The following is an 11,352-nucleotide window of genomic DNA, read 5'->3' on the forward strand; positions in this document are numbered from 1 at the left end:
AAAAAGATTATACCACTTTGGAGTTTGAGGAAATATGCTTACGATAATCCTTCAAGTAGTCGACCTCAACCTTACCATTACAATTAGAAGTATTCCAAGCTAACCTTTGACTGCAAGCGTCCAATTAAACCTCGCAAATTTGCAAACACGTTTTTCTTTTTTTGGGTGTGTGTGGTTGTTGCTGTGGCTGATGCAGTCAAATTGTGAAATGATTGGAGCAGAGAACATCCAAAAGAAAAAAAAGAGCTTGTGGACAAATCTTCAAGTCGACCAAAAACACAGCTAGGAGAAGTTGGGCAATTTTTCTCGTCCTTTTGCTCACTAATCACTATCGCGTGAGCAGTCAGCCTCACGATCAAATTTGAAAACGTGGTAAAAATCCACTAATTAATCCAGGTTGCTTGGGTTGGTTTTGTTGGACGAGTCTTGGTTTGAGGCAAGCTGCCTTGCAAAAGTAGAAAAAAAGGGGTCAAAAGGGAGCAAAAGAGAGAACTGAAATGGGGAAAAAAAAAAGGTGAGTCTGGAATGCAGCTCACCACCTGTAAATTAATAGGCATGGTTATGAACTTTAACCATATAGATTATTAAGCATACATTAAGCATGATGGAATTGGTGTTACCATAAAGGCATTGACAAGGAACTAGAGTAGTGAACCTTCCATATTGCACAATTGCACTTGATTTGTTCTTCACCAATCTGCAGAGCCGTAGACGTTTCCACGGTTCTTTTCGTTTTCCATAAACAGCAACCATTGCAACCATCAAAGTGGAAGGTAGAGTGTACAAGCATCATTGGTTTGTTTGGTGAAAGAAGTTAAAAATTGATAAATTAACTTGAAATAAGTGGAGACTGCACATGCAATACCGTTCCAGAGAAACAAGAGTCCACAAGAAAAAAAGGGGCAATGCAGATATGCTGTGTTCTAAGAATGATTTTACTATATCAGTAAATGTTGTAGTTGTGACAATGATTTTGGGCAACTTTAATGAGCACCAATTGGTTGCATATTTGAAGAAAGTGTCATCGAATGCAAGGGCATCGATTGGTGGTAACCAATGCTGAAAAGCGTTTGAAGAACTTTCATAATTTAGTAGCATTTTGAAAAGTTTGAAAATAAGGCTCGTCTTCCTTAATTCACAATGCAATTGCTATTGATTATAATGCTTGTAGAAATGTTAATGGAACACATTTTTTAAATTCTAGGGAACCAAAAAGAGCCTTAGAAGAAAGTATGCCACAAAAAAAAACCTGAAGCTCTGTCAAGCTGGACTGATGCCGTACACTTGGGCCGATGACATAGCCATCATGCTAGATGAGATAATACCCTGAGCAACATATCCAGCAATTTGACCTGATGTTCTGCCGTGATTTCATAAAGGAGCTCAAGCCATTCAAGATGTGGAAGCTACTTCAGTAGGCCATCCCTGTGATGTTTGGTCTAAGCTGCAGCCTGTAGGCTGCAGCATATCCACTGCAAACCCCTGAATTATTCATGATCACGCCAAGAGTTTTATCTTCAAGAGCTGACATCCTGCTGATTCTCCGTATTTGAGGGGTATAATGTGTCGAAGACGACCAGTGTAAAGACATTTCTTACTTCTGCAGGTGTACCATAAGATAGATCATGATAATCAATATTTCCATCTCTCTTCGGTTCATAGCCATGCTCCTTTTTCCCATGTTGAACACATTCAATTAATTTGAGAACCTTTAGGTAGGCTTGTAGTGGGATGAATACCTACAAGGAAGAGAGCTATTTTTAACAGAAATAAACAGGGAAATGATGTAAACTGTTGCAGTGACTGTAAATATGAAATGTTCTAAATAGACATTCAAAGCCCTCGTACTGATATTATTGTCTAAAATAAGTTCTATCAAGGTGGACCAGTAATTTCTTATGAGGAAATGATGAACTTTTTTTTGTCACAATTTAACAACATTATTGTTGCCTGGCTAACAAAATAAAAACAGTAGTGGATCTTATGCATCTCGGTAAATATGAACATATTTGAGTTCATACACCTGAAAATTTTCATAGATGTAGGACAAGTTGGAACACATGCATTTGTATACATTTACGCAAATATATAAACAAGTGAACTTCAATTACAACAGATGTGTACAAAGTTGTCTTAACAGTTCACATGATCAATAATTTTTTTCATTCACATGTTATAACATATGCTACACCAATGTTTTTTTTTTCCTTTGGTTTCTCAAATGCACGAACATATGCAGCATATTAATTTCCCCATGATAGAAGTTCATCATCAAATTATAGAAGTATGACTGAGCTTCCATATTATATATTTCTAAATAGCTAAACGGAGTAACTTGATACTAATAGACAGATCTCATGACTTCCAATAAATGAAAAAAAGAGAGTCCAAACTAAAAATGGAAGGTAGAAGTATGTTGTGCTTACAAGATCTGAGGATGGTGCCTGAGGAATTTTTGCCATAGCATTTGCAACAAAATATTCATCAGTCATTTCAGTTAGTGCCCGCCGCATTGAGACAGCTAGGCTTTGCACCTCGCCTACCAAATGCTTATCATCCCAGACTTGGGGTTCTAATAGCTCTGAAAATCCGGTATTATGTTGACGGTTGATTGATTTTCCAATATCTAGTGCCAATGACATATCACCTCCAAGGTATAGAGCTAGGGCAAAAGTAGCTACCACTAAAGGATCACGCGGTTGGCGTACTAATGCTTCATGAAGTGCTAAAATACTTATCCTGTAAAATGGAAGGAGAATAAAATGCCATTTTGCAGAATAATAGTGAATCCAAGTAATCTCAAATAAAAACATGTGCTTTTTGAAAAGAAGTTTGAAACATTTAGTTCTTGAGTAGCATTCATACTAGCTTCATAAATTCCATCTTTGTCAGTTTAAACAATCCAAACAGCTAGAAATAAAGCAATCAATGTATAAATTTTGGCCTCGGTTATAAATAGCAAGTTGAATAATGCATATCTCACCACAAACTATTATGGCATGGCCTGTTAGGAGCAAGAAAATTATCCAATTTAGAAAATAAGACCTGCATACACAACAAACAAATTAGCAACTAAAGCTACATTGAAATACATTGTGCATATCTCAATTAGCAGCATACCACCAAAACATGAAATTGATGATTTCAAAAGAAAATAAACACCTTACTTCTGATTAATCCAGATTTAACAATAAAAAACTTAAACCAGCTAAGCTTTACAGTTTACATACAGCTAGTGAAAAAGTTGAATTTGAATTGATAAAATTTTCCATGATCAAGAATTTGAAAGTAATTCATAATGACCTCCATCACAAAATTAAAGTGCACATGAACAAAATTCTGTTATGGAAAGCAAACACAAATAAAACAAGCAGAGCACAAGAAACAAGGGCTGCCATTTATTTTGAAAGCCTGCAGCATACAAAGTTGCAACACGGCAATATTAACTTGTCGCAGAAGGTCCACTTGAATCAATCTCTTGTACATCATCAAGAAGCAACAATTTCGAGGATAACAATGGTTCATAATCACGGTCCGAGGTGAATGATCTTTTTCCAGCTTCAATTAACTAAATAGCTCAAAATCAAACTTACCAGTAGCATGTTAGTTCCTTTATCCTTCCTCTTAAAACGAGTTGAAGAAAAATATGCTGCCTGTACAGTACATTCAAATCATTCAACCAAAAGCAGAAAACCTAACAGCCATATGAAAACTTAACTTTTAGAATCTAGATACTCCATGCATCCACTAATAGCGCATGCAAGACTTGTAGATTTTTACCAGCAAATGCAATTAATAAAATTATATGCATCAAAAGTTATAACAAATTACCAATATAATCGTATTTCAAATTACTTTCTTATGGCATTGATTTTATAGCTTTAACAGTATATTGCATAAGCAACCAATGTCAAAAGTCTAATTCTGAAGAGTTCTCCCAATCAAAATATTCCCTACATAAGTGGATGGATGGAGTATATATATGCTCAGGGGAGAGTATGGTTATACCTGAAAAGGCAGCAGGTGTTCAAGAAGACCGAATCTCCAAAGCAACCTTAAAGAAGCTTCAGCTGAACCATAAGCAAGCATATAGTTGATCTCCATGAGTATTCTTCCCTGTAGCAGATAGACATTTAGAGGCAAACAAGAAAAAGATCCAAAACATTCTAAAAAAAAGACAGTGTGCATGTCAAGCCTTGACCTTATCAAGTCTTGCCACAGAGCAGGCAAGAGTTCGCACATAATAAGCAGTTTCTTTTGGAAAGTTGAACCCTAAACGAGCTGCAATTCTGATTGCACGTAGAATACGAGCTGTTAATTACATGATAGCATTAATACCAAAAGTTCACATGAAAAACAAGGCAGAAAAATCTAGAAAAAGCATAGTTGAATTTCAGATACTGACCACAGTCCTCCTGGAATGATGTGCCAGCTGGAATCACGGTACGAACCTAGTGAAAGGGCATAAAGAAGATTACAGGATGAGTTGATTCATGAACACGGAAATAGGATGATTGGAAATTGAACCAATAAACATATAAAGTAAATAGGTACAGCTTACCTTAGCTTTCTTAATATCCTCGATTCCTCCGAAGTAGTCGTAGATCTTTTCTGCATATGGATTGAACATTAACCTGCAAACATTTATCTTGAGAAAAATATACACTAGACCCTGCAATATGGCCAGCAGATATCATTAAAAAGGATAGATACACTAACCCATTTATAGTGAAGTCCCTCCCTTGGCAATTTTTCCATCGGATATAATCATTTTTGCTACAATGGGGGCTCTTGGACATGTAAATTTGATTGCTAGTTGACCCTCGTGCACAAGTGTTAAAACTTGATACCTGCCAACAAGAAGACACCAGAAATATCCAGGTCGCTCTAAATCTTAGGTTGTGAAAGAAAATCTAATTTGTCAGAATCAAAGTGCGCAGTTTGCAATGAGCACCCAAAATTAAGATATATGTCAAGGATACCAGAATTGACAGATAGTAAGAATGATTATGTCCTAACCTCAACAATTGAATTGTTCTCATATACATGACATATTGGGAACCGCCTTCCTACTATAACAGCTGATCCTGAGAAAGTGTCTTTCACCTGCAGGAGTTGGAAAGTAATATTTTTAATCTCTATAAAGTATTATAAATTAACCGATGTAATCCTGGTATCAACATTTAACAATCACACTTTACTTTTCACAAACAAAAGTGAAAAATTAACATATAAAGTATTTTGCAGGCTTTTTACGTGAATGCTTGAAATATTCCTATATTTCAGAACATTGGATATTACATTTTCTAGTGCACGGAATATATCATTGTCAACACTGAACAATCTAATCTTGCCGTTGCGAAAAAGGGAGGTGACAAATGCACGGTAAGCAAGTTACTTATTTACTTATCTTTGTTGACGTTGATATTTGCAAAAGCAAAAGCAAACTACTGTGGTAAACTTCCTATGAACCAATTTCAGTAAAAAAAACCAGCTCTAGGAAAATGCATGCCACAAACCTCAGCTAGAAAAATTAATGTAAGAACAACACTTCCTCCTTCTAACAAAAATAAGAACATCACTTCATCAGGATAAGAAGCTTGGTAATTTGAATTATAACCTGCCTAAGATCAGCTGTGGTTATTATGTCAAAATCTTTTGGGGTTTTCTTCATTATGAGATCTCGAACACAACCACCAACCAGGTAGACATCATATCCTGCAAAATGAAGAAAGAAACCATCAAATATTATATTACAGCAAGTACCTTTTTTTTAAAAAAAAAAAGAGCGGTAGCCCAGCTGTAACACAAAATCTTATATTATCACTGTGGCCTTAGAGTATTTATTTTTACAAAAAAAAAAACAGTTCAATCAAATAGCATACTCAATTAATATAAGATTGCACCTAGTTCAGAAAAAGGAAAGACAAAACATGGTAGTTTAAATCGAATACAGTAAAATGCAATAATATTTGCCATAAACAGGCAATTTCTCAGACATATTTAGTGAAATCTACAACAAGATGAGCAAGCAAGGTATCTGATGATAAAGCAGAGTAAATTCAGTTCAGATAATAATTCAGCATTTCACCTGTTCTTATTAAGAACAGGCTAGCACTAAATCTAAGCATTGCAATAGACTACAAATTACCACAATAAATATAACAATAAAACAAATATGTCAAAATAAATATTTTTTAAACAATGGCCATAAGGAATATTCATAAAAATGACAGTTTTACACTAAATCCTGATCAACAGATTTACAGATGTCAGTCGAATGAAATGTCATGTGTAACTTTTTTTTTGTTTCTCCAGAGACGGGAAGCGATATGTTCCTGTTCCTACCGGAGAAATTTTCAGGATGTTGGTTTATGTTCCCCACCACATAAACCGTGGGAATAATACATGATACACGAGGGACACAGAGTGATCATTTCCACTACTTGGTGCTTGATTCCACCAAACGATTGCATGTTCGCAACCACGGGGCATCATCAGAACCCATACAAGAAATCGAGCATGTCTGTAACTCAGATTAACTAACACTTGAGTCTTGTGTACGGTAAAAGAGGAAGAGACATGGACGCACACGCACCTCTGCTGCGGAGGCGGTGGAGGACGTTCCAGGCCTCGTCGGGGATCATGGAGTCCTTGATCCCGAACCGCTTCGCGCTCACCTTCTTCCACTCCGGCGCCTCCGCCGCCGCCGCCGCCGCCCCACCTGCGCCCGAAGCCACCCCCACATCCGGCAAGTAAGATAACCGACGACGCGGGCACTAGCAGAGCCGCACAGTTCGAACGGGGCACCAGACGCGGAGGAGGGAGGAGAAGAACCCTTACCGGCGTTCGCGGGGGCGGAGGAGGCGGGGTTGGAGTCGGAGTCGGAGGGCGCGGGGGAGGGCGACGGGGAGCGGCGCCTGCGCCGGCGCGGCGCCGCCAGCGCGGCGAGCGGGGACGGCGCGACGCGGGATGGGCGCGAGAGCGCCCCGAGCCCCGCCGCGGCGGCGAACCGCAGCTCCGGCGTGCGCAGCGCCATCCCGGCGGCGGCGGCGGCGGCGGCGGCGAGAGGAGAGGAGGAGGAGGAGGATGGATGAGGCGGCGAGAAGGTAATCTGCGACTCTCCTCTACTGCCACTGACCGGTGGGGCCCACTTACCAGGCCCCAGGTAATGGCCGGTTTGGGTCGGCCCAGTAGGTGCATTCCCAGATGGTGGGCCGGAGAGATCGAGACATGGGCTCTATGGGCTAAGTAAAGCCCACAACGCTCTAGCAGGCCAGGATTACCAACGTACCGGATCCCTCACAAAAAAGGTTAATGGAAAATGGAAATCGCGATATAGCACTACGAGTACTTGAATTGAATCGATCCATCTCTACCAGACTCTACTCCACTTCACTATCATCACGTACGTATCTCTTCGTAAATAAACTGAGGGAAACCTGAGATTATATTTGATATACAAAGGTCCCATCGTTTCACTAACGGCTTATTCGCAAACGAAGAATAATTTGTGAATATAACTTTTATATACGTGTTTTTAGCGATCTAAAAGTAAAGGCTAAAAAATAAATTTCGATGAAAAAACCCATAAAATCAACTCCAAATTTATGGTTAAAAATTCAAATTTTGGCTGGTAAGCATAAACATAAGTGAAAAAATGAGGCCAAAAATAATTACAAGTGGAAAGAAGTTCACTTACATCCCTCAACTAACGGTTGAGTTTGAATTGTATCCGCCAACCCTAAAACCGGGTATAACACATCCTTTAAGGCAAACAACAATGTTTATTAACAAGGTTGACAATAAGATGGTCCCAAAAATAAGTGAGTGGTAGCTAATACATATGCTAATGCAAAAGGTGAATATAAGGTAGGGCCCACAAGAGAAAAAAAAAGACCAATTTCTAACCTCCCCTACACCGTTCATTGTACAAACTAGTAGATACCCCGCCGCGTTGCGGGCTTGATAGATGACTTATGCATAGATTTTTCGAGACTCAAATAATAACGAAATGGGAAACTAAGTGCCTTCTAAAAATCATAATATTAGTTTACGGGGATGCATTACATCTATATTCAGATAACGCATATGATTGTCCTTTACGGTCCATATTGACACTACATGCAAGCTGCGGTATATATGCAGCTGTGGTAAGTAGCAAAAAACAGGTTGCAGGTAGCAATAGATATCGATATCAAAAGACAACGGCTGAAATATTTTGATACTTTAAAAATAATATAAACAGTTTCAAACATTTAAGTCCTATTGGAGTCAAAATATTCAATTATGTAGAACTTGTTCTTAGATGTCTAAGAGCAAGACTTGGATGCAGTAAGGAAAAAATATGCACAAATCAAAGAAGATAGTGGATTCTAAAATACATAAATAAAAAAAAGAGTGAATTGCACTATGGACAAGTTATTCTTACCATAGTTGCACTATGGACCAGGTGAATGTTAATCTTTTCACTTGAGGCCATATATCTTTGCATTGTGTTGCAATTTGGACCAGGTTAAGCATGTTGAGCTGCCAGCAGCCATCCCAGCTGTGTGAGTCATCCCTCGAGTACCATGTTTGCAAGGGAAATGGGAATCAGCGGCCACCATGGACATGGATAGTGTAGACCGTCTCTGCTTTCGAAAGATTAAGTGCATGAATATTTGTTGCAGGAATTAATGCAAGCATGCTTGTCTACTCAATTATATATCTACAATCATAATGATTGCGGGAGTTTAATTTGATGCCCCAAGGGTCATCGTCTGGGCAGAGGACAAAGTCCAGCTTGGGCAGGAGCAGTTTAATTCAAGGAGCCGGATGTTCTATTGAAGTTGGAGATTGATGAAGTTGACGCCGTTCGGCTCCACAATGCAGCCCCTGCCGGCATATGGATTGATGACTGCGCTAGCCCACGTTATGCACCATCTTATCCGACGAATTGGACGCTGGTTTCACCCATTTCTGATATCCTCTTCACCTGATCTCCCTGTCTGAGCATGGTATCTAGATATTCTACGTATCAAAGAAGGATTGCTATACCCTGGTCCAAGCTGCAAGCAAGTGTAATCTTATATGGTGTTAATATAGGATCCACGCATGGGTTGCAGGGTTGGGATGGGAGGTAATGATGGTGATTATATAAAGCCATGAAGCCTCCGTCAGTTACTCATATCACTATATATATATCATTCATTGAAGGTGAGGAGTCCGTCGGCGGTAGCAGAAACGTATGCCAAACAATGGTTTCATTGTGCAGGAAGACGGGGAGATAGCAAGACTGCAAAAGGTCTGGAGTGTGGAGACGGATTCGCTTTAATTACACCTGTTGGTTTCTACTGAAGAAAGACAAACGTCACTAATCGGCGGCGTGGTTCTGGACGCAAGGGGGCCGTGCGACCGTGAGGATTATTGGATGGGCCGTCGATACATCCACCTAACTTGGGCTAGGTTGATAAACACAATCCGCGAAACTGACCACTCAGGAGATGGCGTATGCTATCAGACAGCTCAGATCAGAGCAAGACCAGCGATCCAACGGTTAAGATATACAGATGACGTGGCTGCACCAGATGGCTGCTTTATAGCAGAGTACCAACTATATAGGAAGAAGGGATAATAATATAGTTATAAGCTGCTTATTGTTGGTAGTAGTCATACTATCTGATAGTTGTTATTGCCACCTTCCACGATGCTTGTTCTTGGTAGTAAAACTATTTTATTGCTTACTACATGCTTTTATACCACATTGTGCTTGTTGTTATGTTGCAAAACCAATTAACTTATTCCATTATTACAAATAGAAGTTAACTTATTCTTAGGTGTTGAGAGACGCGTTATATCTGGTATTGCAGTTTTGGGACGTGTTTCAAACTCGACGTCAAGAAGAGAGACCTAAAGTGAACTTATTCCATTACAAATAGATCACACGATGTAGCATATGGGCCAGGGCCAGGCACGTCGCCTTTCCACAACTGGTGTATGGGCCTCCGGTACGTATACTTCACCTTGGGCTTCGAAAGCAGCTACGTGGTAACTAGCTAGCTGTGTTTCAATTTGCAGCTTATTTACATCTTATAATTTCTCTGTGTAGTAGTATAGCTTAGCTCCACGGGTGTAGCGAATGAAATAATGATAATATTAATCTTACTGCTTAATCTGTGTTTTCAATATTTATTTCACGGCTAATTTGTGGAGCTAGCAGCTAGGCTGCAAGTTTGCTACAAGTTTACAAAATTATATTATGAAACGAAGGGAGTAGTGAATAGTGATCATCTGAGCCATATATATCATGCGTGGAACTCTAGTGACCATCATCACCTTGGCGACATTTACATACTAGCTACATATATATGGGTCCTCATGTACTGTACCACGTCGTCCTTACTGCCCCACATTATCTTCAGTATAATTGCACAAATCTCCTAAACAATTAAGAGGAGAAAAATCAAAACTTATGAAAAAAAAAAACCACGGATGCAAAGGTACACACATTCGACACATAGTACATATATTTAAGCATGCCATGCATACATGGGCCACATGCATGCAAGAACAACGCATGGATCTCGATGTCGATGCCCACTTTTGCTCGAGCAAGCAATATCATAGCCATGCAAAATGTGGGAGAGATACGAGACTACAGGTTTGTTTGGGAGCTTTGAGTAGATTCTCACATAATTAAAAACTCCCTGAAATAGTTCGGTTTCTTATTCAGATTCTGAGAAGCCGTAGTTATGGAATCAACGAAAATAAATTATAAGTCAGAAGCTTGTTTTCCTAGATTTCTCACCAAACAGCTCTTTTAGCCTAGAATCTAAAGCTCCCCAAACAGACCCCACGGGAGAAAGAGATGCATCGTCTCTTGCGAAAACGAGACATATATACCCAAGGGCACGCATGCATCTATGTGAGCACTTTAGTTTGTGCTGGCTAGCTAAGTTACTCGATCTCTTTCCATGCATGTAGTGATGATCAATGATAGCCGGTGATGAGGGTATATGTGTATGTTGTAGTGGGGTTCACTGTCTGTCTATCTGTCTGTCTTTTTCGATTCATGCATGCATATGCTAGGCTATATAGCTTGCTGCTCGATCGATCGATCCCCATTCGCTATCTAACTTAATTTCGGTGCCATGGCAAGTGGCAACTCGATCGTTTTGTAAATCTGTGTACTGCTCTCTCTCTCTCTCTCTCTCTCTCACACACACACACACACATTTCATCAGACACTGTAGCTTGTATGCTGAATCCATGCATGCATATATGTATATTTATATGCAACTATCATGTAATTCTTTCGTTTCATATTATATGTCGTCTGATATTTTTCTTAGTCAAATTTCTTTAGATTTG

At 39.3% G+C, this 11,352-nt stretch overlaps 1 protein-coding gene across 1 annotated transcript; it reads right to left on the reverse strand.

Annotated features, from left to right (window-relative positions):
- Positions 1–1,124: 1,124 nt before the first annotated feature.
- On the reverse strand, positions 1,125–7,054 carry LOC127771784 (uncharacterized). Its single transcript, XM_052297716.1, has 13 exons — positions 6,844–7,054; positions 6,599–6,724; positions 5,621–5,718; positions 5,020–5,106; positions 4,720–4,850; positions 4,562–4,634; positions 4,406–4,451; positions 4,202–4,311; positions 4,009–4,116; positions 3,594–3,653; positions 2,984–3,045; positions 2,427–2,739; positions 1,125–1,739 (listed from the first exon to the last, which is right to left on the reverse strand). The coding sequence occupies exons 1-13, from the start codon at positions 7,037–7,039 to the stop codon at positions 1,518–1,520; spliced, it is 1,632 nt and encodes a 543-aa protein (XP_052153676.1). The 5' UTR covers positions 7,040–7,054; the 3' UTR covers positions 1,125–1,517.
- Positions 7,055–11,352: the final 4,298 nt, after the last annotated feature.

This window comes from Oryza glaberrima, chromosome 4, assembly GCF_000147395.1.
Source record: "Oryza glaberrima chromosome 4, OglaRS2, whole genome shotgun sequence".
Lineage (NCBI taxonomy): Eukaryota > Viridiplantae > Streptophyta > Magnoliopsida > Poales > Poaceae > Oryza > Oryza glaberrima.